The sequence below is a fragment of the Crocuta crocuta genome, unplaced genomic scaffold, assembly GCF_008692635.1.
Source record: "Crocuta crocuta isolate KB4526 unplaced genomic scaffold, BGI_CrCroc_1.0 scaffold209, whole genome shotgun sequence".
Classification (NCBI taxonomy): domain Eukaryota; kingdom Metazoa; phylum Chordata; class Mammalia; order Carnivora; family Hyaenidae; genus Crocuta; species Crocuta crocuta.
The window spans coordinates 4,753,288-4,781,239 of record NW_027551566.1 but is presented as its reverse complement, the minus strand read 5'-3'; the positions used below and the strand labels follow the sequence as shown (position 1 = coordinate 4,781,239).

At 44.4% G+C, this 27,952-nt stretch overlaps 1 protein-coding gene across 2 annotated transcripts in view; it reads left to right on the top strand.

Moving 5' to 3' along the window:
• The window catches only part of PCSK2 (proprotein convertase subtilisin/kexin type 2), a 279,018-nt gene that overhangs the window by 216,397 nt on the left and 34,669 nt on the right, over positions 1 to 27,952 (top strand). For both annotated transcript variants that reach the window (XR_013331600.1, XM_077750148.1), the window contains exons 7-8: positions 5,722 to 5,810; positions 16,116 to 16,291. Coding sequence is in view for 1 of the 2 variants with exons in the window: in XM_077750148.1 (XP_077606274.1) it covers positions 5,722 to 5,810; positions 16,116 to 16,291 (265 nt within the window). In the remaining variant the exon portion in view is untranslated. The remainder of the gene's footprint in view (positions 1 to 5,721; positions 5,811 to 16,115; positions 16,292 to 27,952) is intronic.

Below are 27,952 nucleotides of genomic sequence, written 5' to 3'. Positions count from 1 at the left end.
CACATATGCACAGGACTAAAGAATAAACACAACCAAATGCCTATCAATAGATGACTGATTTAATAAACTATAGTATACTCACACACACACACAAAATCTCAAGTATGGAAAACATTTGGCTTTGACAGAGTTCAGTGGTGGCCACACGAGATTCATATGAGATTGTTATTCATTGAGTTTGTATTATTTTTAAGTTTATTTATTTTGAGAAAGAGAGAGAGAGGCAGAGACAGAGAGGGAGAGAATCCCAAGCAGGTTCCATACTGTCAGCACAGAGCCTGATGTGGGGCTCAATCCCACAAACCGTGAGAACATGAACTGAGTCAAGATGAAGAGTCAGACACTTACTGACTGAGCCACCCATGTGCCCCTGTTTGTATTTTTTAAATAATAATAATAATAGGAGTACCTGGGTGACTCAGTCGGTTAAGCCTCCAACTTCGGCTCAATGAAGTGCATATAGAAGTACATGCTTTAGGCTAAAAAGAGCGCGAGGGATGGCCTAATGCCTCTAGTGAAAGGCCAGGAATGTGGAAAGAATGGGTATGCCTGGGCTGTCTCTTTGGAGGGTCGGGGCTGCGCCTCAGGTGTTCACTTGGACACCTCCATAGCCACTGCAGCTGTTCAGGGAAGCCCCAGTCTTCATGACAGTCCAGGTTTGAACCCCAGTCCTCCGTAGGTTAACCATGGTTGTCCCTCTCGCCTTGCTTGTCTATTGTATGTATGAGTTATCAATCGCCAAATAATGTCACATAACAAATCATCCCAAACTCAGTAGCTTAAAACAATAAGCACTAATTATTGCTCACACATCTATAGGTCAGCGAGGCAGTTCTGTTGACCTGGACCAGGCTCGACTTTGTGGCTGAGCTCACCCATGCACCCATGGGCAGCCTGCAGGCTGGCTGGGGCCTGATTGATAGGATGGCCTCTCTCATATGTCTGGAGGATGGGCGGCTGTCAGCTAGGGGACCAGGGGTAACGGGCTGCATGGCCCTCATCACTTGATAGGCTTACCTGGGTTTCTTCGCTTGCACCTAGGCAGGGTTTAAAGACAGACAGAAGAAGCTGCAAGTCCTCTTGAGCAGTAAGCTCCTCATTTCTACCACCATCTTTTGGCCACAGCAGGTCACAAGTCCAGCCAGATTCAAGGGAGGCAGAAACTATGTTTCACCTCTTCACAGAAGGAGCAAGAAAAGCACATTGCCAAGGGCATGGACCTAGAAGAGTGGGGTGTTGGAGCCATTCTGGCAACACAGCATCCTATGACTACTCCCACCTGCCTCCCTCCCTTTGACCTCAGTTACGAGGAGGCTGACCGAGCAGCTGATATGTGTTCCTCAACCCCCCATAGCTCCACATCTGATAGACTTATGCTTTATTCTAGAAGGGAGAGGAAACTCCTGAGCTTTCTTAAGAAAGCAAAGAGGACAAATGAAAATGGATTTGGAAAAAGATTTTCCTGACTTTCAGGGAAGAAGGTACATTTGTCTGAGACAATCAGGAAGGTAGGAGACAGGGGAAGGCCTTGGAGGCAGTAGGAACAGAACCTGTGAAGGCCCAGGAGTGTGGAAAGACATGGTGTCGTGAACAATGATAGGGAACCTCCACTCATTGTTTATAATTAATTAGTGTTGCCTAATTTAGCAATGAAATATTTCTTCCCATATGTTCCTCTGGAGGGCCCACAATATTTGTCTCCCCACTTAAAGGCCAAAATTAAGGACATGCAAGCATTGAGTGCCTTTAGTTCACTCAAGCCAGTTCACACACATGCATGCACTAACCTTTGGGGAGCAGTTCTAGGGCAAAGATAGGGAGGGTAGGGTGGCAGTTCAGTAACCAAGTGTTGGTCTCAGCCCGCCCCAGCCACCTTCCAGCTGTGTGCCTTTGGGCCAGCACCTCTGAGACTCAACTCTGATATCTGTGAAATGGGGCAGTGGCTTCTCCTAGCCCTCCCAAGAGGTCCGAAGGGGGCGAGGCAAGTCAGGCATTGAGCACGGTATCTGGTAGTAAATAACGGCCTAGTGAGTGGCCAATAGGTGTTTGTTTCCCGACCTCCTTCATCACCTAGAACAGGACTCCACTCGATATGAGGCCATCCGTGTTCTTTGAGGATGCTGGTAAAAGTGCAGACTATGCCAGGCAAGGCCTAATTGCACACTTCAGGTCTTGGAGAGTAGATCTTGACAGGGCTAATTATTAAATAATAAGGAAATTAGTGCTTAGCCAAATTAGACATGGCATTGATATTTAAGCTTTTATTTAAATATTTATTTGTTCAGGGACACCTGGGTGGCTCTGTCGGTTAAGCGTCCAACACTTGATTTCAGTTCAGGTCATGATCTCACAGTTTGTAAGATTGAGGCCCACATCTGGCTCTATGCCGTCAGCACAGAGCCTGCTTGAGATTCTCTCTCTCTCCTTCTCTGCTCCTTCGCCACTCTCCCTCTCTCAAAATAAATAAACATTTGATAGATAGGTAGATAGATAGATAGATAGATAGATAGATAGATAGATAGATAGATAGATAGATAGATGATAGATACATACATACATGCATACATACATACATAAATGCTTCAGCGTGAATGAAACAGCAAACAAGCAAGCCAAAATTAATCAGTATCAGGGGCACCTAGGTGGCTCGGTTGGTTAAGTGTCTGATTGCAGCTCAGATCATGATCTCACAGTTCATGGGTTTGAGCCCTGTGTCGAGCTCTGTGCTGACAGCTCAGAGCCTGCAGCCTGCTTTAGATTCTGTGTCTCCCTCTCTCTGCCCCTCCCTCACTTGCACTTTGTTCCCTCTCTCTTTCAAAACTAAATAAACATTAAAAGAACAAAACATAAAATAATTTAATCAGTAACCATTAAAGTTCCATTTAAAAATGTACATATGCATATATGTAAAGGATATACATGTACTTTGTATCTGGTATGTACTTTTTGTAAGCATATATTTAAATATATATGGATTGTATAGAATGCATAAGTCTGTATTATACTTACTTATGTACCTTTAAAGTAGATCTATAAATAAACAAAGAATGTACATATTTCAGGGGCACCTGGGTGGCTCAGTCAGTTGGGCGTCCAACTTTGGATCAGGTCATGATCTCGGTTTGTGGGTTTGGCCCCCATATCGGGCTCTGTGCTGACAGCTCAGAGCCTGAAGCCTGCTTCAGATTCTGTGTCCCTCTTTCTCTGCCCCTCCCCTGCTCATGCTCTCTCTCTCTCTCAAAAATAAATAAACATTAAAAACATTTTTAAAAAAGAATGTACATATTTCATTATATATACATATACACACATATGTGTGTGCTCCATGCTGCTTTTCAGAACTGTATGTAGCATTTCCTTCAGCATTTGGAATAAGGTGGCTGTGAAAATCACATCCATGGTAGATTCTCCCATCAAATTAAATCATAACAGCGCCTTCTCAAAAACCTCAAATCCAATCCACAGAAATCTTCAGGACAAGTAGACAGCAATTTGTTCAGCACTTTGTTTCATAGATTTTTTTACCATGAGGGCCATTCTCTGCAGTAACTACATGGTTAATTTGAACACAATACATGGATTTCATCCTCTTTTTTTGTAGTTTTTATTTATTTTTGAGACAGAGCATGAATGGGGGAGGGGTAGAGAGAGAGGGAGACACAGAATCTGAAACAGGTTCCAGGCTCTGAGCTGCCAGCACAGAACCCGATGTGGGGCTCGAACCCAAGAACCGTGAGATCATGACCTGAGCCGAAGTCAAACATTAACCGACTGAGCCACCCAGGCGCCCCCAGATTTCATTCTTGTTCCAAAGGAAATTTAGAGCCCATGAAATATGTAGCCTTTATGGAGGTAGGATTTACTGCTTTTTACTTAAAAAAATTTTTTTTAATTTTTTTAAATGTTTATTCATTTTTGAGAGAGAAAGAGAATGAGCAGGGGAGGCGCAGAGAGAGGAGGATGGGCCCTACACTGACAGCAGTGAGCTAGATGTGGGGCTTGAACTCATGAGCTGTGAGATCATGACCTGAGCTGAAGTCAGATACTCAACCGACTGAGCCATCCAGAAGCCCCTACTTTTGCTCATATAATATATTGTGAATATATAATTATATATTCTCCCCCTCCCCACACCCAATCCCCAGGTGTGATTCTTTAAGGGCTGGTACAATAGCTTTGCTCGCCCCAAGAGGATGATGCAAAGAGCACACAAGTCAACAACGTGGAAATCTAAACTCCTAGGGCCATACAGCCAATAAACCCCTTCACCCACATTTCCTTACTGTGTTGGGAAAAACCAACCCTCACCACCCTGTCCCTCCATGAGCTGTGTTGACACTATTCCAGCAGACTGGATAACGTGACCCATTTAATCCTTCAGCTGCTTCATGGACCATTAGGATGGACTTTTTGGGATTGGGACCAGTAGTTTCAGATGCCTTGTACCATTGGAACCTCCCACATCTTGAATGCTGTTTAGGGCTAGAACACAGCATCCTGCTAGACTCAGAGTTTATGCTGGTTTCAGTTCTCCATTGTGGCTTTAACAAACTACCCCAAAACTTAGTGGCCTGTAAAAGAACAGCTATTTGCTCACAGACCCATAAGCTGGGCAGGAACAGCCAGTCTCTCTCCACATGCCGCCCACCGGGGTGATCTAGCAAAGTCTGGAGGAGGAGGACATCATCCCTCACGTGCCAGGAGCCCCACCCAACGTTGGAACTGCAGAAATTGCTGGGCGGAAAATGCTGGGTGTCTCTCTCTCCCCACATGGTCTCGTCCACTTGTAGGCTCACTCAGGCACCCCTATATGACACCTGGCACCAGCAGATGCCAGCCGACGCTGCCAGCCCTCTTAAGAAGTAATACGTCATATCTCACTGCGATCTGTGGGTCAAAGAAAGTCACCAGGCCCTGCTCAATTCCTGGGAGGAGAAATGCATACACGACGAATAGAACTGTTTAGAATCCTTTAGTAAAAGGCAGGAGAGGGCAAAACAAAAAGGATAGAATTAATGGTATCGGTTGCCAATAACATTCTAAAACATAAACCATAGGAGGGCCTTGCTCAGAATCGTAAGGCTGGGCAAACCTTCGAAAGGTTATCTAATCAATGGCCGGTGTTCTTAATCTGGTCAGCCTCTTAATCAGGTTGTGCGGAGTCCCTTGAAATTGCATGCAAAATGTTACCAATGCATTCTTTCTGATTCCTGGAAGAAGGTAGGAATCTATAGCATTCCGAATGCCCTCAAGGAAGCTATCTTCCAAAAAAGGTAAGTAACCATTATCCAGTAACTGACAGGCAGCCTTACATGCCTGGGTAGAGACCCCACCTTGAGAATAACCACTAGCCCGCAATCCCAGGACCCCAACCAGAAATGTTACGTTTCTACCAGCTCACGCATGTCCTACCGTGTTTGGTGTTCACTGGAAGCCTCTAAGTGTATTTTCTGCAGGAAGATACTTCAGATTTGAAAGTAAAGATCAAAATTCAAGGTTGAAAATGCTCTGAGAAGGCTCTTTATTGTAGAAGCAGGTCAAGGTCAGGAAGATGGGTGGGAGGAAGAAAGGAGATACACAGATGGAAAATTGGGTGGGCCATGTACCGTCTCCGGCTAACTGGACCATCGACAGCAAATTGCTTCCAGTTGACAGATTTTGCAGGACCTCCCCCCAGGTCTTTTGATGCTGTATCTAACTTGCCCCTATTTTTCCCCACAGCCACGGGACCCGATGTGCAGGGGAGGTTTCTGCCGCAGCCAACAACAATATCTGTGGGGTCGGAGTGGCATACAACTCCAAGGTTGCAGGTAAGCTGTCCCTGCCAAACGGGACCAGAAGGCATCACACTGCAGTCTCCAGCTTGACCGGGGCCTGGCAAAAGTTCCCACTGGAGCAGCAGAGTTGGGTCCAGTAGATTTAGCAAGAGTGCAAAAACCAATCCCTTTAAGCGATCTGGCAGTATCAATCAACAGATTTTTTTCCCAGTGTAACATAAATACAGAAAATGCACAGCTCATGAGCTCAGTGAATTTTCACAACCCACCACATGGAGGTAAACCATCAAGAAACAAAACATTACAGGCACCCACAGCCCTTGTCACGTCCCCTCCCAGCTAGTACCCACATACACGAGAATAACCATGATCCTGGGGTGCTTGGGTGGCTCACTAGGTTAAGCAGATGACTTTTGGTTTCGGCGCAGGTCATGACCTCACAGTTTGTGGGTTCGAGTCCTGCGTCAGGCTCTGCGCCAAAAGTGCGGAACCTGCTCGGGATTCTCTCCCTTCCCTCCCTCTCTCCTCCTCCCCTACTCAGACTCTTTCTCTCTCTCAAAATAAGTAAATAAAAAAAAAACTTAAAAAAAGAGAGTAACCATAATCCCGATTACTAACAACAAAAGTTGGTTATTACCAATTTTTAAACTTTAATATAAATGGAATTGTACTGCTGTACTCTTTTGTGTCGTTATCAACAAGACTCCAGTAAAAAAGAGTTTTTTACACAGTGCATCTCATCTTTAAGGAAATATATTCTACCTAAATCTTTGTATCACATTCCACTGAAGGATATTTGACAATTTCATCCTTATAGGCGGCTTTAGAAATGAGGGTGGCAGATCACTAGAAATTTAGAAACCAACATCTCCCTCTCAAAATAAGAGAAAGGGAGTGAGAGTGAGGGGTTCAGAGCTGTGAACAAGATGCTGGAGAATGGAGTGGCTCCTGGCATATTCCGAGTTTTGCATCAAATGGTTTCTTAATTTATTCAGGCTGAGTCACTCAGCCTTGTTTTTCTTTTTTTACAACTGTCTTGGTATTTTTTTCCTAGCAATTTAAGGGAACCGTAAACATCCTTTGTGCTGACACTTGCATTTCCAGGGACCTAAATAAAGCAAGAGCAACCTATACAAACCCACCACTAACCTCTTTCAACACTGTTTGCTAGGAGGCTTGCCTAAGCTGGGTGCTGAATTTCACAAAAGAATGCATCTGGAGGGTTCTGAAATGCAAAATAGGGGAAGCTTCGCCCCTCAAGTTTCTGCTCTCTTTGCTTTGTATGCATTCAAAATGCTGGCATTAAAATGTCAGGAGCCATTATGAGCTCAGGAGAAAGAATAACACCCAGTTAATATTTTATAAGCCAGGGTCATACCTTGGGTGATATCTGAGGTGAGGTGGGTTCCTATCCACAGGATAGAACTGGAGGCAACTGAAAAATTCAAGCCTGGATTTCTCATTCACAATGATGGTTTTCAAAATAATTTGGATCCCAAAGTATAGTTTCAAAGTTGTTTTGGAGCCTGAAGTAACGGGTTTTTTTGAACAAGGGATTCCTAGAACTACTGCCTGCAAAACTGAGTTAGGAGTAGCTCAAGGCGTTAGGAGGGTTCCCTAGGGTCCCTTTCTCCAACTGCCTTCTATCCTTTTCTCTCTTGGTATCTGCACTCTGAAAACATCCGAGCAGCTCACCAAATGTACCTAATTTTCCTGTTCTTTTTATTGGAAATTCCCTTAAAGGGAAACACGAGACAGAGATTTGAGTGTGTCAACCTAAGAAATACAAGAGCCAGTTCTCTTACCAGCAAAATGGGTTTATATTTAGGACAACAGAGAATTGCAACTCGGGACGTGCAAGCTAGAGCAAAACCACAGCCAAGTCCCACAAAGTGGGGGAATGTCATTTTACGGAGAAGGAAGTTGGGAGGATTGTTTTGAACAAAAGTCCACTGGAGAAAAGCAGGAGGAGTTCGGGGCAACGGTGGTTTCTCCTTGGCTGAGTTGCAGGGGTAGTCGATTTCTCGCAGGAGATGCAATGTACATCTTTTCCAGTTGGGGCTGGAAAGTATTGATTTTTTCCTGTTGACAGTTCTGCTGGGATCTGTAATTGACAATTCTTCCTCTAATTGATATTGAGTGATATGGCTCCCCCTTCTGGACTCCAGATTCCATTTTAGTGAGGGCTCCCTTTATCAATTGTTTACAGGTGCAAAGAGTTTCTTCGGGAGGGTGATCCCAGGAAGCCAGAGTGAGGGAAAGAGAAAGAAAGACAGCTAAGGGAGGGGAGCCAACAAGGGGTGTGGAGATGAGCTGGAGACAAGCGGGCTTCTGAGCAACTATAAGGACACTGCCTCAGAGTTGTGTCCCTGACTGAAGAGGCTGTTTATCCACCAACTCCCACCCCTCACTGGAGTGGAGTGGGCCCTCAGCACCCTGTCCAGCCTGGCAGTTCACATGGGTGGAGCACAAATCCTGAGGCAAAGAATGCATCCCACGCAGACACCTGGATAAGGTAGTGGATCCCAGCAGGTGCCACCCATAAATTCTGCCTCCCCTGCTGACTGACTCCCAATCCCAAAGGTGAGTGAATGCAGCCTGATCCCTCAAAGGCATGACCTGACCTGTGCTTTGTGAAACCCCAGACAGCTCAGGTCTCACAGCAATGCTCGAATGTTTCAGATATAGACCAGAAGTAGAGGGAGGCATGCCGAGCCACACAAAGATTTTGAGCAGAGGAGCCTCCTTGTCTGCTCCCTTAATCTCAGCGTTGCTCCCCTGTAACCACTTCTGCTGGTGCTAATTGCTCAAGGAGCTCAGAAGTCTGGTCCCTGTTATCCTGTGCCTGTTAGGACATCCAGTGTCCTCTGGGCTTCACCAGAGCAGAGGAATTCTTCATGAGGAAGCCCTAGACTGTTACTCAAGAACCACATTAAAGTGGAATTTCATCCTCTTAGACCTAACAAATTTAGGGGGAACATTTTGTTCCTTCTTGCTGGCAATTTCAGAAGTTGGCTGGTTTTTATTACTCTAAACGAACCATACCTTTCCAGAGAATCTTTCCTTGCGGGTTTCTGAACTAGGGATGTCTAGTGCGCCACCTTGTGGTCAGCCAGGATCATTGCTAGTCCCTAGCAGTCCGGAGGTGTCCCGTTACAGGTTAGAGAGGCGCCGGAGGTCGTGTCCAACCCTTCCTGAGCCCTGTGTCTTTCTTCATCCTGTCTTCAAAAAAAAAAAAAAAAAAAGGCTTCAGTTAAGGTGATGTAGAATTTAGTCCAGAAATAGTAAAGTGGAGATAAGATGATAAAATGGGTTCTCTGAAGGGAAAAAAGGAAAAAATCATACAGAATTTCTTCATCTGCCTATTAGCCTCTCAGGTTTCTCTTTTATTCATACACTTTGCTCATTTTCCCACTGGGTTCCTGTCTTTGTCTTGTTGATTTGCATACATTCTTGATATGTCCTAGATCTTAGCTCCTGGTCAGTTACAGTCAGTGCAAATATCTTCTCCCAAACTTTCACATGAGGTCATCGGTCCATCTGGATTCCATATTAGCATGTCCTGCTGTCTGGGGAATCCAGGTTTATTTTTCTCCAAACATGAACCAGTGCCCCAATGCCATCCATTCAATAATCCATCCTGTCCCTTTGATGTGTAGTGCCATCTTCATCGTATGTTAAGTTCCCGTGCATACATGGTTCGTCCCTGGGTAAATGTAATTTAGCTAAAACTGCCTAGCAAGTGTAAAGTAGGAAGTGTAGCCACACTCCTTGCACTGCTGGGCCTTTGTATCTGCTCTCCCTCCTCCCAGAATACCTCCCCCATAGGCTCTACCCGGCCACCTCCTCTTCATCCTGCACTTCTCAGGTTCCCCACTGCTTCCTTCAACATCAGCTCCCAGACCAGCATCCTCATCTACACTTGATAAAGCATGTGGAGTTTTTTCTTCCCGCCACTAACTACTGTCCAGTTATTGCACACATTCTTATACGTGCTTATTTGATCAATATCTTTCTCCCCAGGCAGACAACAGGCTCCTTGAGGACAGGGGCCTTGTCTGTTTTCTCTTACTTCTGCACAAGGTCTGGTGCCCAGAAGATGCTCAGAGCCTGTTTGCTGAGTGACAGAAAGCAAGAAAGGAATAAAGAGAAGGAAGGGTCAGTGAATAAACCCATGATAAGCAGTAGAGATTAGTCATTGAATAGAAGGATGGAGGGGTGAATGGAGTAAGATTAAGGACATTAGGATCTAAGGACCCAAAGCTGATAGAATTTCTACCAGGAAGCAAAAGTATCTCCTCTTGTACCAGCACCATCTCACCTTTGCTACTTTATCCCAATCAAATTAGTTCCAAGGAGACTTGAGCCTTCTTATATCCTCTCCCCTCTTCCCTCCCTTCGAAGGGCACCATGGTAATTTTATAAGTCCTAACACCACTAGTAGGAGCTGCCCCAGGGCCCACCAGGGAAAAGGGGACCCCTTTACACTTGCACGCTAAGCCGCTCCAGGGTGATAAGCATCACAACCTTCTATCGACCATGTGTCATTCAGATGTTACAAATAGTGTGTGTACATTTCCAGGGGCTCATCATTTCTACCTATTCATTGGAACCTTCAAATCTTGGGCCCCATAGATCCTTCAGTCCAAAACCCCATGGATACTTGTTGCGTAAGGATAGCAACAAAATAATAATAATAGTAGTAATAGTAAATAACACATTATTTACTCTTCCAATGTGTAAAGCACAATGCAAAACTCTTTACTCAACCCTTTACACAATCTTATCATGCATCATTGTATATATTATATATATATTATATATTAGTATCCCTCTTTTACAGGCCACACAGCTTGTAAGCTGTAGAATAATTTTGCACCTACCATGCCCTGGGCCAGAAATTTTAGCCTTGGCCTTGTACACTACAATGTTTGAACAACTTCTCTTTTCCTACTCTTCTAATATAGTCTGGATTCAGCCTGGATCTGTACACCTCCAGTGACAGAAAACTCACTCCCTTCCAACGTAAACTGCTCTGCCTTTGGATATGCGTAACTTTGAGAAACTTCCTCCTTAAAATCAGTTCTCTCGTTTATTTCTGTTGCCTGTTTTCATGGACAGAGTTGATACCATCTCTTCTAGATGACACATTGCAGGGAGGGAGGAAAAATTCCAATTAGTCTGGCTCCTAAAGAGTAAACACTCTAACATGTAAATGCATATATATGGGATGTCCCAGAAGTCTTAGTGCTCACCCTGAAGCTCTAATACTTCAAAAATATATGTATTCGAAGGTTTAATTGTTTACATTTCCTTGTCCACTTGCTTACTTTTATAAATTTTGAAAAAAAATATTAATTTCCATTTTTTTACTTTGAAAGTGCCTTTATTCAAATAGTTTTTAAGAAAATAACCTAATTCTTTCCTTAATTTTGATATTTAAGTAACATCTTTGATCAAAAGGATTAAGACAAAGAAATAAAATTTAAATGTAGTATTCAAACTTTGCAAAAGCAAAATAAAATGTACAACAAATATAAATAATGAACCCTTCAAATGATGTTCCTTGTGAATTTGTCAGATGTATACTTCTGAGATTATTAAAAACTGCACCGCGCCTTAGGAGATGCTGTCTCTTGCTGACAATCCATTCCAGGGCTCAACAATGACTATTGGGTACATTCCATGTCCCCAGTTCTGCTGTGGGTGGGGGACAGAGCTGTGAGCCAGCCAACAAGACATCTGTCTTCACATAATTTACAAGGTGTGAATGAAGAATGAGCACATAAACAAGACAATATCAGACAACGGTGGCTGCTATAAATAAAACAAGGCAAGGTGGCAGCAAATAATGAATAATGAAGTTAAGGGCACAGTAGCCAATTTGTGGGCGGGTTCTACAGGACCACACCTGGGCTTCAACAGAGCTCCTCAGAGCACCCCAGAGTGGGGCCAGTCCAGGTGGGATTGGCCTTACCTGCCTTTCTTGTTAAGCCAGAGCATTCAGATTTATGCATTGAGCTTTGAGAATGGGATTGAAAGATTCTGAAAACGAGTTTGAAAACCACTTGGTTGACTGTTATCAAAATACCCTGAAATTTCTCTGCAGCAATGAATTGCTTTCACATATTTGACCAGTATAACTCCTAACATTTCAGTGAGCTCACAGCTACTTTATCTGAGTTTTAAAAGAAACCAATGGGGGCGCCTGAATGGCTCAGTTGGTTAAGCATCTGACTTCGGTTCAGGTCATGATCTCACGGTTTGTGGGTTCGAACCCCACGTCAGTCTCTGTGCTGACAGCTCAGAGCCTGGAGCCTGCTTCAGATTCTGTGTCTCCCTCTCTCTCTGACCCTCCCCTGCTCGTTCTCTGTCTGTCGCTCAAAAATAAAGACATAAAAACATTTAAAAAGAAAAGAAAAGAAATCAATGAAAATCACATATTAGCACACGAGGAACCTGTTTTCAGATCCTTAAGACCTAGGTCAGCAGGAAATCACTCCTGAGCCTGCAGACTAATATTCATGAGCACAGAAGGTGGTGATTAGTGACACTGGGGTTTGTGGGCAGGTGCAGTATTTGCTGGTGTCGGGTACAATTGTAACATGAGCAGAGGTAAAAAGGATTTAGCTCAAATCACTGGGCCTTGGCAGCTCTTAGAGAAGGAAGTCACCGAGTCCCCATCAGTCATTAGTGCAGTGATCAGGATGGCAGCGGGGGAGTGGGGGGAGGTGATGTTTGATGTGCACTGTGTTTCTCCATGCCATTGAATCACACCAGCCAGTAGGGAGGATTTTACAAATGTGAAGACACTGAGTCCTAACCCCCTGGGCTTCCCTCTCTTCCTCTGCCTCTCACCCTCTCTTGCCTCCCCTTGTTCTTTCTTTCTCTGTCTCTCTGTGCCCCTCTAACTCTTACAGTATCCAGGGACAGAGGAGAGAGAAAACCCTTGGGTCACCCTGAGCCTCTGTCTTGGCTACTAATGGTGCAGTCGCTTGCAAAAATGAATACTGTATCTCATTCAATTAACACACGCCTCATTCCTCCTGAGCTTAACAAGATTAAAGGAATGTTGGGCGCCTGGCCCCAGAATATGAATGAGAGCCTTGCTCCCAGTCTGTAGCGGGTCCTGCCTCCCTGGACTCTGAAACAGTCAGAAGATTAATGCACAGCAGCTCTGATGTTCTGTGCAGCACAAAGAAAGCCAGGGAAGGCAGGAAGAAGAGGAGGCAGAGACACCGGAGCTGCAAAGAGAGAGGGTAAAGGGCAGGGCTAGAGGCACCAAACTGGCTGGAGGATGAAATGCAGTGTTGCCATCTGTCGGCATGTGGAATGGTCCAGGTCCACTTTGGCAGGGTTGAGTGTCTCTCACCTTCCAGCTGAAGCAGGCTGTTCAGTCCGTCTGGTCATCGACACTGTACACAAGTTCAAGACTATTTGAGTTTTCTCCTTGCAGGCAAATGAACACCAGCCTCTCTGCGAGATTTCCCTACCCACCGGATGGGCATGACTTCTTGCCAAAAGCAACTGCACTATTTGGTTTATTTGGTTAAAATTTGTTGTTGAACAAATTTTTTAAATAAATAAAATTACAGGCAGACCCAAAACAAAATGTGAGGTTTTAGATTTCCTGTCCCTTATAAAGCAAACCATAAAATTAGCTCCTGGAAAGTTCAAACCAAAGATTATGCTCATTCTGTATGAACTTCTTCCAAGAAAAAGGACACTAACTGATAATTGGATATTTGTTGGCAAGAATAGTGACCTGATTTATGGGCAGAGGATGGAAAATCTCGACATGTTATTAATTTGGTCTTCTGGACCTGTCCTTTTTGATAGGGGGGAAAATCAACTCAAGTAATGATATTATACATCTATTCACCAAATATTGATCAAGCTTAAAATAATGCTGATAACCCAGGACATAAGAAAGGAACAAAATGGATACATGCCCTACACTCAAAAGATTTTGCTGTCTGGTGATGAACGTGTTGACCCAGGAGAGCTATGAAGCAACTAAAAGCATTTATTTGGGTCTCAGGGATTGCGATCTGGGAGACACAGAGTCAACTTGAAATCCAAGTGTTTGCAGAACTGTAAGTGGGGAGCACAGGCTTAAACAGGCAAAACCCACAAGGTCCCATAACTTCTTTTGGAAGCATTATCTTTGGTACTAACAGAGTTAAACTGACTCTCTGAGGTTGGCTATTCAGCTAACAAATGCTATCTTTATTTTGGTCTAAAGTCAAAGGATGTTTTCCAGGAGGTGGTGAAGGTGCAATTAACAAATTGTAATTGACTGAAGTCAAAAGTCCCTGGCTTCCAAAACTGGAAACAAGGGACATGCAGAGGCCTTGCCTTCTCCATGTCCTCTCCCCACCCCCATTTTGGATGACTGTCTTAGCAATGCTTGCTTTAGGTTATAATCTTCCACGAATGAGACTCACAAATAAATAATTATATTGGAAGGCTGAAAGTGCGGTGCTCACGGGGGATGCCGGAAGCTGGAGCCAGAAAGACTGCTGGGGAAATGCTTACTGAACACATAGGTTAGTCAGGAGAAGGAAGAGCATCAGGGGAAGCTGTGTGCAAGGACAAGGGGTAGGCTATGGGACACTGAGGAGAGAGGAGAGACCCTTAGAGAGTAGACCACTTCATGTCAGTTTCACAAGCCCTGCAAGGACCTGGGTTATCCTCATTTAAGTGTATGCTGTGTTAGAGAGAGATGTGTGTGTAATAATGTCTTTTGGCCATGGTAAATAGAGACAAGAGGTGTCAGGATCCAGGTTTGGACTCTGTGGGGCCCAGCCTCTTTACTTCATAACTCCCGTGGACAGAACAACTTAGGTCAGCAACTGTAACATTCTAGGCTGCTCACCACAAAAGAGAAATAGTGTGTCAAGTAGAGAACAGTATGACAATATGGCACCAGACAGCAATGTCTGGAGGGTAGTAGCAGAAGGACAAAATGCCCATCCCGTTGGCTGTGGCTGCACTGACCCAGGAAAGGCTTGTTCTGGTCAGCCAGAAGGTGATGTGAACATGGGAACCCACAAGCGTGTCCCTTTGTGCAGCTCAGGCTTACCCACACACACTCACGGACTGTAGGACTCAACCTTTTCAGTGTCCCAGCAAGAAGTCACTCCTACAAGTTGTTGGAGTAGCACACACTTTACAAAAGTGACATAGGGGAGAGAGAGGAGTGGGTTGTATCATGCACCCCATTTCCAGTATATTTCAGAATTAACCCGTACGACATTTCCGTCCTCCCCACAGCTCCTTCTCAGCTACCGTGCAACTTGGGAATCATCTTTTCCTGACACTCCTGATCTTTGCATTGCCTTTGTTCCTCTCTCTGCCCCCTAACCTCTAGGATTTACTCTTAAATATTTAATATCAGTTGAATTCCCCCCCAATGTCACGCACACTGGGTCTATTGCCTCGCCCCCCTCCTCTGGCTCCTGGTCAATACCCAGTCACTGTAGGCTGAGCTTCCACTTAGAAATAGACTTATTGGGATGCCTGGGTGGCTCAGTGGGTTGAGCATCAACTTCAGCTCAGGTCATGATCTTGTGGTTCCGCGTCAGCTCATGATCCACATCAGGCTCTGTGCCGACAGCTCAGAGCCTGGAGCCTGCTTTGAGGATTCTGTATCTCCCTCTCTCTCTGCCCCTCCCTGGCTCATACTCTGTCTTTCAAAAATAAATAAAACATTAAAGAAAAAAAATTTTTTTTAAAAAGAGTCTTATCAAGGAGCGCCTAAATGACTCACTTGGTTGAGTGTCCTAACTCTTAATTTCAACTCAGTTCATGATCCCAGAGTCATGGGATAGAGCCCCACGTAGGGCTCCATACTGAGCTTGGAGCCTGCTTAAGATTCATTCTCTCTCTGTCTTGCTCCATCTTCCCATCCTGCTCACATACCTGTTCTCTCTCTCCTTCTTTCTCTCTCTTTCAAAAAAAGCGAAAGAAAGAAAAAAGGAAATAGACTTATCAAGGAATTTCTTCAGTAAAGGTGGTCTCTCTCCATTAGAAATTCTAGTAAATTCTAGTAAAGTTTCCTGGGGGAACAAATTACTTCAAACAGGTATATAAGGAAAGGTGTGGGCAGAGTCCAAAAAGGATTGAGTGGGACAGGCTATGTGTCCTTCTTTAGCCTCTAAACATGTAGCCCACACAGCCTGAGGTTGGACTCCAGATTCTATAGCATCCCCCAGGACACCCAGGTGGCAGACCTCTCTAACCACACCCAGGACCTGAGCCCTCACCAAGCCCCCACCATCTCCAGTGCACTGAGGGACCAAAACATGGTGTTTCCCTGCCCAATTGGGTCCCCAGGTATCCGGATGCTAGACCAGCCATTCATGACGGACATCATCGAGGCCTCTTCCATCAGCCACATGCCTCAGCTGATCGACATCTACAGTGCCAGCTGGGGCCCGACAGACAACGGGAAGACAGTGGATGGACCCCGGGAGCTCACGCTTCAGGCCATGGCTGATGGCGTCAACAAGGTAAGGTCATTCCTGCGGCCACCAGGCCCAGGTCCTCTGCAGGGAGGGCTGGGGAGTGGGGCGTCCAGTGGAAGTGATGAGAATGAAACAAGGGGCAGGGAATAAGGCAGAGGTCAGGCTGTTACCCTGTGCGTTTGCTCAGGGCCTCCAAGAAATGGACCCCCAAACAGAGTTAGCAGTGCAGATTTATCAGAGAGGGCTTCTTTACAGGGCAAAGGGGAGGGAGCATGAGGTGGCAGAGGGTGCTTTCAGACGGTGATGCTAATCTGACCCCAGTGAAGAGCAGGGAGGAAGGACAGTCACCCTGGGGGTCTGTGCTGGCCCCCCCACCTTGTCACATGACAGCTGGGAGCAGCCCCCAGGCAGTGGAGTGAGTCTGGGTGCAGACAGGGTGGTGGATCCATTATGTTCCCATGGCAGAGCTGTGAGCCATGGGTTTTCCAGGCCACCCATCCCTGAGGTTAGCCCAGGAATGGTCAGAGCCAAGGAAAAGAGACCAAGGCAAAGCCCCAAAGGGAGGGCAGCAGGGTCAGCGACCAGTGGAGGGGAACAAGGTACCCTCCATGCATCTCAGAGTAGGGGTCACATCAGACAAGATATGAGCCAAACCTTGGCATCAGAGTCTTCTAAGTTCAGGTCCCATTTCTTTTAGTGAGCATTTGGGTGTGTCTGCAAATGACTTGACCTCACTGCACCTCTGTTTTCTTGCCTGTAAAATGACGATAATCCTACATTGCTTCTGGGATCGTTGTAAGGTGCAAATGAGATAAATATGCCAGTGTTTGGCTCTGGGAAGTGCTCCAGGAAGGGTTGGTATTTATCCAGGTCATTGTGGATGCTTAACCTATCTCCCCAAAACTTTGTGGAGTAAAGCACCGGCTTTTTTTTTTTTTCACTAAGCTTGAGGATTTTATGGGTCAAGAACTCAGATAGCACATGGCTTATCTCAGCTGGGGATGGCTTGTCTCAGCTCTGAGAGTCCTGGGCCTCAGATAGAAGCCTCCAGCTTTGAATTGCCAAACAGTTGTGTCTTCCGGTGCCCTTGTGATGTGTCAAATTATTGTCATTGGTGTCACAATACCAACCACTCAAGAGTACTTAGTCATTGTGTCATATTTAGTGTTTTCTTCAGGATTGCACTTGCCATCAGATGATAGTGATGCCCTCTCGATGCTTTTAGTTTGCCTCTCTAATCAGCCATGGACAGGAGTCATATTTTCCCAAGATCACAACAATAGTGTGTAGAGTAAGATTAACCAGGTCCTAAGTGAGGGAAAGACAAGTGTGTGAGGTTTAGTATATGGACTTTTGGAAGTGCCGTTTAGGAATTTTTAGGAAGTCTGCTTTTTGGATTTTGGCCAATTTCAAATGGATGAAATGGATACATAGTCATATTTGGATACATAAACTAGCACTGTTATAAATTAATTGCAAAATGCATCTGTTTTATGTTTATTTACAGTCTATGTGAAATATACATGAAGTTATTATTTACACATTTATATCACTAAAGTAGGTATGTGTATGAAACGCCCTACATTTGACAGTAGCTTAGAAAGGTAAAAATATTGAAGAGAATTAGAGAGGACAACTGAAGGCTAATTTTTGTTGTTGTTTTAGTGTTATAATATGCCAGCGTTGTGTTTTGGTTTTTAACTACTATCAACTTTAAATCCCACAACTTACTCATCTTGTAACCCTTTGACCTACATACAGTCTCCCTAATCCTCTTCATCTCCTAGCCCCTGGAAACTCTGTTTCTATGAGTGACTTGTTTTAAGAGTCCACATATAAGTGCTACCATGAAGTATTTGTCTTTCTCTGTCTGGCTTATTTCACTTAGCATAATACCCTCAAGGTCTAACCATGTTGTCACAAATGGAGGGATTTCCTTCTTTTAATGGCTAATATTCTGGTGTGTTGGGGGGGGTGTGCACCTGTGTGTGTGGGGGGGTATATATGTATGTATATATGCAGTATTTTCTTTATGCATTCATGCATTAATGGACACTTAGGCTGTGTCCATTTCTTGGATAGTGTAAATAATGCTGAAGTGAAATGAGAGTGCAGGTATCTAAAGTCAGTAATTTCAGGGCCATCTGGGTGGCTCCATCATTTAAGTGTCTGACTCTTTCATTTTTTTTTAATTTCTGAGAGAGAGAGTGAGTAACAGCACGTGCAGGAGAGGGTCAGAGAGAGAGGGAGATACAGAATCTGAAACAGGCTCCAGGCTCTGAGTTGGCTGTCAGCACAGAGCCTGACGTGGGGCTCGAACCCACAAACTGTGAGATCATGACCTGAGTCAAAGTCAGACGCTTAACCCACTGAGCCACCCAGGCACCCCAAGCGTCTGACTCTTGATCTCAGCTCCAGGTTTGATCTTACGGTCATGAGTTCAAGCCCCACTTTGGGCTCCACGCTGGGCATGGAGATTACTTAAAAAAATAGTATTATCATTTCCTTCAGATTATTCCAGAAGTGGGATTTCTGAGTCATATGGTAGTTCTGTTTTTAATTTTTTGAGGAGCCTCCATATGTTTTCCATAGTGGCTGTGCCAATGCACATTCATTCCCACCAACAGTGCACAGGGGTTCGCTTTTTTCCCACATCCTTGCCAACACCTAACTTTTTGATAATAGTGAAGGCAACTTCTTCTATACATTTCCTAAGGTCAGAGAACAGGGCTTTTCCTCTCCAGCTCTTCTCAGAAACTGGCCTAGTGCTTGAAAAGTGGATCAGCTGTTCAATAAATAGGTGTGGAATTAATACATGAATGAAATTTGATGGTTGAAAGATTAAAAGTCCTATAGAAATCTGTCCTGATGTTCCTATAGTGAACATCAGTGGTGCCCACTACATCTTCTTTATCAGTGGCGAGGGGGAGCCCCCAGCTACAATGACTCACACAGCTGCCCCTTCCCTGTAGAATGATAGGAGGCTTTCATCCAGATGGTTATGCCCACACACACACCCAGGAGGCTGCCCACAACCAATGATTGGTTCAGGTAGAAGAGGCCAGACTGCTTGCCCCAGTGGGTACCATTCTAAGGTGTAATTTATGCTCCAGAGCCCCCTGTGAATCAGACCAAGGGTTGACTTTGCTTGAGAGCACGTCGTTTTGAGATTCCTTTCTTGCTTATCCTGTTTCACTCCCTTGTTGACAGATTTCCCCTTAGTGCACGTTCTTAATATACGTGGTGAGCTCAAGTCCCTGCCTTGGTCTCAGCTTCTAGTGAACCCACTCTAAGATATTAGCCCATTGAGGTTCATTCTTTCCCTTGGCTGCCAGGAAGCTCAGAACTAAGTTTGTGCCTAACAGTATAGGTTTTTTCAAACTAAGTTTTCTCCTACCCCATTTTCTCCCCTCTTTTCACCAACCATGGCCTCTAAAATCATTCCTTAGCTTTTGTTCCCATGTCCTTTTTCATATTTCTATGGAATCCAAATCTATGAATACTAGGAAGTAAAAAATTTATAAAAGAATTGATTAAATGAGCTCAGTTTGATTTGATTAAATTAAGGTGTGCATTTTAACTTTGGGATCCTCAAATTGTTTCTTGCTTCCACAGTTCCTAGTCTTCATGGACTAAACCATCTCAGTGGACAAAAATCAACAGTGTCTGGGCCCTTAACAATAGTAAAGAGTAAGTCAAACAAAGTGCAGCCCGTTAGAGACAGGGTCAGCCCACAGGTCAGACCCAATGCACTAGCTGTCTTTGCAAATAAAGTTTTACTGGAACACAGCCAGGCCTCAGTGTCTTTCCAACCACAATTTCTCTTCCAATCACAGCTGTCGCAGGCTCCACATGCAGGGAAACACCTGGGTCCCTGGATCATTATCAGAACCACAGGCTCTTCTGCTGGCCTGTCCCCATCTTCATCACTAGACAACCAGCGTTGCATGAAAAGTGTGCTTCTGTAGCATGGTTTTTTTTTAAGGACTGGGATGAACAAATTAGAGAGCTGAGCTTGAGAACTGGGAGGCCAGAATTCTCATCTTGACCCCACCTCTTTTTGGCCATAGGACTTCAGATTAGTACTTAGCTTCTCTGTGCCTCATTTTCTTCTTTGGTAAAACAGTCCACATCAGTGGTGCTCCAAGTGTGGCCACTGACCCACCTGCAAGTTTGTGAGAAATGCAGAGGCTCCGCCCCACCCACCCACCTGATATATCAGAATTTGCATGTTAACAAGGTCATGCTCAAGTTTGAGAGGTACTACTATAAATGATTTCTAGAAAATGTATCTGGTAACCCTAAGATACTAAGACCACAAGGTAATGTGGTTTTAAAAAATCCCCAATGATGGATCACCTGGGTGGTTCACTCAGTTAAGCCTCTAACTCTGGGTTTCAGCCCAGGTCATGATCTCATAGCTCATGGGTTCGAGTCCCACATCAGACTCCACAGATGGCAACATGAAGCCTGCTTGGGAGCTTGGAATTCTCTCTCTCTCTCTCTCTCTCTCTCTCTCTCTCAGCCCCACCCCTGCTCACCTTGTCTCTGTCTCTCTCAAAATAAATAAATAAAACTTAAAAAAAAATCCCCAGTGACTAAGAAAAGACAGCAGAAGTGACTCATTTTCTGGAAGTAACAGCACATCCCCATCCAAGTAGTATGTTGAAGGGACTGATTACCAAGCCTGATGCTCTGGTTTGTCTCTGAGCTGCATGTAGGAGCAGAGGCGCAGGTGGCTCAACTTCAGGAGTTTCTTGTAGGGATGTATGAGGAGAGACAAGAGCACTGGAGGGGATTCAGGCAGGACCTCATATAGGCTGGGACCAGACAGATGTTCTGGACCCAGTGTGGATGAAGGGCTCTGGCCAGAGGAGTGTGTGGAGATTCCACTGGGGTCCCAAGGTCATGAGGCTTGGCCACACTCATCATTCTTGTTTCTCACTGGCTTTGGGTGTCCCTCTCTGAATCCACTTTTTCTCTTCCTTGGGACTTCTGTTAACGTGCTCCTTCTACATGGACATGACACCGTTAGCAGCCTTGTTTGTCACAACCTGTCAGGCTCTATTCCAACTGCCATTTGCTCCCCTCCAATGCTTTAGGGGGAATCTTATCTCTCTGGTGGGCTCCAAAACTAGCAAATGTGGTTCTGTTGGAAAGGTTTAGAACTTGAAGAGTCAGAGATCAGTCAGCAGGTTGCTAACAGAGGCCTTCTTTTCCATTCTGGTAATGTCAAGTGGCAGTTGTCTACTTTCACACTGGCTTTTCAGACCTCTGATGGACAAGTTTCTTCTAAACTGTTGAATTCTTTTAGAATTCTTGATAGAAATATAACACCATATGTTTCTTCTCTGTTATGGGTTGAGTTTTGCACACACACCCCCCAATCAAAATTCATATGCTGAAATCCTGCCCCCTCCCCATATCTCAGAATGTGACCTTATTTGGGAATAAGGCCAAGGCAGATGTTATTAGTTAAGATGAGGTCATTCTGGAACAGGGTGGACCCCTAATCTGATATGACTGGCATCTATATTAAAAAAGGTAATTTGGACACAGATGCACAGAAAGAATGCCAAGAGAACATGAAGGCAGAGATCAGGATGATGCCTCTAGAGGCCAAGGAACACTCAAACTTGTCAGCAAACCCCCAGAAGCTAGGGGAGAAGCATGGGACAGATTCTCCCTCCCAACCTTCAGAAGGAACCAGCCTTCTCAACACCTTGACTTTGACCCTCCAGAATGGCTAGACAATACATTTCTGTGGTTTACACCACCCAGTTTGTGGTATTTTCTTACAGAAGCCCTAGAAAACCTTACACCTTCCAGTCTTTGAATGGATAGTCAAAGGAAGAGATTTGGCCAGACTCAAGCAGTGCAGAAACAATATGGTCCCTTTTTTAGTTACTCTTTATGTCACCTGGCTCCCTTTTTGAAAGCCAAGATGGCTGACTGTTGATCCCATTACAACTTATTCCCATCTGGCACCTTGAGAGGCAGCTTTTCTTCATTCTCTGATATTGTTCCTCAAAGGAGAGGCTTGCAAAAATTCTCACGATGCCATTGACATGCAGCCCATCTGAGATAGGCATAAAGGGCCCCTGACACTTGAAAGGCACAGTGCAGTTTACAGAGGGAGTTTAGCAACAGGATCAGGGGGTGCAGGGGTAGGAGGTGGTGGTACTGCCCCATTTCAGTGCCTCAACCCTTAGGAGTTTTTAGGATGAAACTTTGACACACAAGCAGCTTGTTTGCTTATTGCACTGTTCACTGTGTGGCTGGAGAGAAATGGCTGCGCATCCAAGTCTAGGACCAGGTGACAAGTCCCCTTGGGGAACCCTTGGCAAATGTCCTCTTTTCCCAGCAGACATGGATTTCCACTAAGAAGTGTTTTTTGACACACAAGGCTGACAGAGAGATATGTAGGTGACATCTGCCCTCAGTCCCAATTTTCAAATGCACATGGCATTCAATGAAGCACATTCCCCAGTGGCACCTGTCATTTTCCACAACTTCTGAACTGTTCCCCACATCTCAAGTCTGAGTATTTCTCTCTCCTCCATCTGTAGCCTCCTCTGCTGCAACTAAAAAGGCCATTTCAAGTGTGATTGTTCTGGAAAGCATGCCAACTGCGCCAAAACTTAAGAGAAAAATTGTTATGACTTATCTTCAGATGACAGCATGTAAATATTTTAGAAAGTGAAGTGAGTATAATGAAAAATACATGATTCTTCATTCAACTATCGAAACCCCAAGCTGTGAGAGTGGTTCTTTCCTTGTTTCAAGGTGACAATTTGGGGTGGGGGGACAGAACTGTAGAATATCTTGTGTAATGGTATATGATACATGAGCAAAGATTTCCTCTCAGTTTTTTCAGTTGTCTGGCCCACTCTAAAGGAAAATCCACCTCTGAAAGATGGTTTCTGCCTAAACCTAGGAGTCAGATAATTACCTACTGGACAAAAGTAGGCCTTATGCTTGTCTTTGAGTGTTAGCATCCTGCAGGTAGGTTTTGTTTGACCAACACAGTGATGATGGAGGAAGAGGAAAAAGAGGTTGAGAGACCTTTCTTGGGATGTACGCTGCCACAGACCTCCCCACTCCCAATTGTCTGACCTTTGTTTCCCACAGAAACATCACCAACCCGACTTCTTAGGGGTCTGAGTTTGTATCTCCTAAATTTGCTCAATGAATACCTGAGACAGCAAGGAGCAGATGAGAAAAAGAGAAGGAAACGTTTTCCCCCTTTATTCCTCTTTCTAGTCTACATGTTGACCATACAGTAAAAGCATTTTTCACATCTTCTATGGGAAGTAGGTGACAGTCCTAGACCCCTGAGTTATGAAATATGCAATAATTGACTTATTTCTTAATTTGGGATCCCCCAAAAGCAGACACAGAGACAAGGATTGAGTTCAAGTAGTTGCTTTGGGAAGTAAAGGGAATCCCAGTAGTGAATGGGGGGTATGACAGGGAAGAAAGGGGCCAATAAAGTGTGTGCTATCAAGCCAGCCACCACTGTGAACACCTGGAGCTCAATCCCACCAGGAAACTGGACAGCCATGTAAGATCGCACCCTGACGCTGTCAGGGATGAAAATCCTGGTCTACATAAATGCCACAGCACTTCTGGCCCCCAGGGGCAAGTGGGCAGAGCAGCTGTCATCCTCTTGGGAAAAAGCCCTTCTACAAAGAGATGCCTATGCTGTGCTGGCATTTGGAAGTCACGGTGCACAGAATGTCTAAGGGATGTGGCCGACGCCCGCTGCCATCTGCTACCATCTCCAGTGTGCAGTTTGACAAAACCTAATCTTAGGCTTAGAGTCATCGCTGTCTGGGAAATAAAGGACCAGTAAGGTGATGTGTTTGCTGGTCAGAAAGATGCAGCCTTTGCAGAGACTGGTGGAGTAACAGAGCCCAGATGTTGCAAGACCTCGGAGTCTTCTGTTGTCCTGACAACCAGAAGGGAATTCAGACAACACAGAGGGCCTTGAAAGTGACAATTGATTCATGAACTTCTTTCTGCATCTTGAGGAAGTACAGCTACCCAGGGTAACCCTTGTAAGTCTGTGGCTGAATCTGATGGCTACACCCCAACCTCTTATTAATCATGATTCAGGATTGCTACTAGAGGGAACATCTCAGGAATATTTCAAGACAAGGCTACAGAAAGCCCTCTGAGGCACAGATGAGACAGAGCATTGATTGCTTATCAATGAATCCTTGTGGGCTTTCAAAGGACACCAGCACAGATCCCAGATCTTCAGGCTGGAATGAAGTAAAGAGAGATCACTTGCGAGAGAGTGGCTTGAAAGGCACCATCCAGGGGGGCAAAGGGCTGTCTAGGGAGATACTGATGAACTGGCATTGGTGAGGCAGAGCTCTGGTGCAGCCTGCTGAAATTTAATCAGAGCAGTGGGGCTGACACAGTGGCAGCAAATGTTGGGGGCCTCTGGCAGGCAATGGATGCCTCCTGCCCAGGAGCTCTCAGGAACACTCCATGAGCCCTGATTTATGCTTTGAATCCAAGCAGAGGTTCACAGTTGAGCAGGAGCTGCCAAAGTGTGGAGTCTGCAATCCATTCTCTGAAATGATTGTTGCACTTCCAATCCCTACTTTCATTTGTGATCAAGAGAAATGGAAGAAAAAGCTGGCAGGTTTTAGGTGATCCTTGTAAAGGACTGGCCAGCTGCATGTGGGATAGCCAACCATCTTGGATTCCCATTTTTAGCACTGGAAGTCCCATCTCCAAGGAGGAATCCAGTCCCAGGTGAACCAAGACCCTTGGTCACTCACCCTGTGGCCTTATTGGCAGTGGTGACTTATTCAAACCCAGCGAACACCAGCCAGCTTAAGGGATTGACATGAATGTAAGCCCTTCACCAACCCCCTTGACATTAGAAAGGTTAATCATGGTGTGTTTGGATCCTGCTAGAAATGAGACAGGATTGCATAAACGTCTTCCCTCCAAAATGGATACATGAAAAAATAGGTCATAGTTAGAGGCAACTATAGGTGCCACTAAACATGGCCTGGAGTGAAGGATTTAGTCAGAAGTCAAGGGCAACTGTAGCATCCTTTGTTGGGCCTTTCCAGAGATCATGACACCACCAGCACATTCTTGAACTCCCATGGAACCCAATGGGGACATGAGGCAGACGCTGTGATCTTGGTGACTTGGCTGTGGCACACAGCTGCAGCCAGCCATAGTTTCCTGCTCACAGCCAGCCGGCCTCTCTGCTCCTCTGGGTGAGGGACCTGCCAGACTCCACTGGAGTGTCCTTTCCAGTGTGCACATAGCCCATACTGGGAGGAGCTAACCCTCCAGGGGCCACCGCCCAGCTGCACTCTCCAGAGGGATTGACCCCAGCTTCCCACAGGGACAACCTGCTCATCAGCTCACACTTGGCTGGGTTTTCTCTCTTCCCCATTTCCTGTTCGGCTACCACTAACTTAACGCTTCCTGAAATCACCTCCCCCCAAATTAACTACCTGTTCCCTGCTCCCTGGCCCTGGTCTCAGGGTCTGTTTTTGAAGGAACACAAACTGAGACCAAACCCTTTCTCCTACAAGTGTAGCCAGCAGCCTTNGTTCCGCTACCACTAACTTAACGCTTCCTGAAATCACCTCCCCCCAAATTAACTACCTGTTCCCTGCTCCCTGGCCCTGGTCTCAGGGAGACTGAAAGTCAGTGTAGTTCCTTACAGGAGGATCCACTGTTCCCATTTAAAGCCCTTTGTGAATTTGCTACCACCTTCAACATGGAGTACAGAAAAGACTAGAAGTGATAAATAATAAACACATAAAACAGCTGTATGGAAACATAATCCAATCACTGATATTGTGGCAGAGAGGGACTTTCTAAGCATAAAAGCAAAGGGAAAATATTTACCAAAACTAAGTAATAAATATTACTACATAAAACCTTTCAAATTTTCTGCAAGCCTGGTCATTGTTAAAGCTCAGTAATGGATCCGCGGGGATTCATTATACAATTCGCTCTACTTTTGTTGTGCTTAACATTTTTCAGATTAAAAGGTTTTTATTCATCCACCAAAATAAAAAGCAATTCAGTAGGTGGATAAGTTGTCAAAAGTAAGAATACACAATTTAGGAAAAATGAAAACAGCAGCTGCTCTAATATTATACAGATGGCTACTTGTGGCTTGGGATAAAAATTCCAGGGACTGAATTACACAGAAAATTTTTTTAAATGGTGCATCTGATATAACCCAAATTAAGGGAACATGATGAACTGTGTCATTAAGAAGAGGCTACATTATGCTGTGGTAACAGATAGCCCCAAAAGGTCAGAAGCTTCAGACCACAAAGGTTTATTTCCCATTGAGCTATACATCACCAGGGCCAGTGGGGAGCTCTGTTTATCACAGCCTCTCAGATAACAGAGCCTACATCTGGGACATTGCTAGTCACTGTGCTGAGGGAAAGAGGGTGTTCTACAGCATCTGTCCCTGATGGTTCAGCCTAGAAATGACACTATGTATCACTCACTGTGACTCAAAACTCATTAATTAAAATAGCTTACAAGACCCTCCCAACCACAAAGAGATGTTGTCATGAACCCGAACAGCGGACAGCTAGAAATTCATCAAACAGCACCAGTGACTACAACAATGAGCCCAAAACAACTTCAAGGTGACTCAAAAGGTAACAACACTGATTTAGTGAGGACACAAATGTCAAAGATGTGTGCGAATAGTTTGAGTAAAATTGCTCAATGAACTGTGAGTGCGGAAAGGCAGCACTTGTAAGTCAATACATTGTTCTATGTGGTAGTTAAAATACGTACTTGCAAAAATTAATAGGTTTATGCAATATAGTGGGAAATTTTCTGCAAGTTAAATGCAACATATAAAAGAGAGGATTGGGTAAATATGTATGTAATATAAATGACAGAAATTTGGCTAAGATCCTTATTATAAGAAGAGTTCTAACAAATCAAAAAGAATATGAAAAAAGAAATAGGCAAAGGATATTATCTTTATAGCTTGGTACTTTGCTAAGCTTATTCGTATAGCAACAATACAAATGAGCAGTAAGTATCCAAAAAATTAAACTCAACTGGCCATGGAAAAATATATAACTCAAAACAACAAGGTACCATTTTGGCCCACCAAATTGGCAAAACTAGATTTTAAAATGTATGATTTTAAATCTTGACCCATGGGGACTGATTGTGGAATTTTACACACTGCTGGTTAAAAAAATAAATTGTTCATATGCTTTATAAGGAGCAATAGGGTGGCAATATGGATCAAGAATCTCCAAACATTTATTACTTTTTACCCTAAATTACCCCTTTTAGAATTCTGCCTAAGGAAATAAACAGAAATACAAAGATACATAAAAAATGATGTTTATTGCAGAACTTTAAAACTTAGAAACATCCTTCCAGGTATGTCTAGATAAAGGAGTTAATAAATTATGGAATGGCTATTTAATAATATTAATAAAAACTACAGTGTAGAGGAATGTTTAATTACATTAGGAAATATTAATAATATAATAGTGAATATACATTTGAAGCTCTCTTGACACAGAAGTGGGTATATTTTATGATCCTAATTTTATTCTTAAACCTGTTCTTATACTTTGCATTTATATACTAACTTGGCAGGAATCCACAAAATATCACCAGGGATTTTCTATTTGTGGAAGATTAGAAAGGTATTTATTTTCCTCTTCA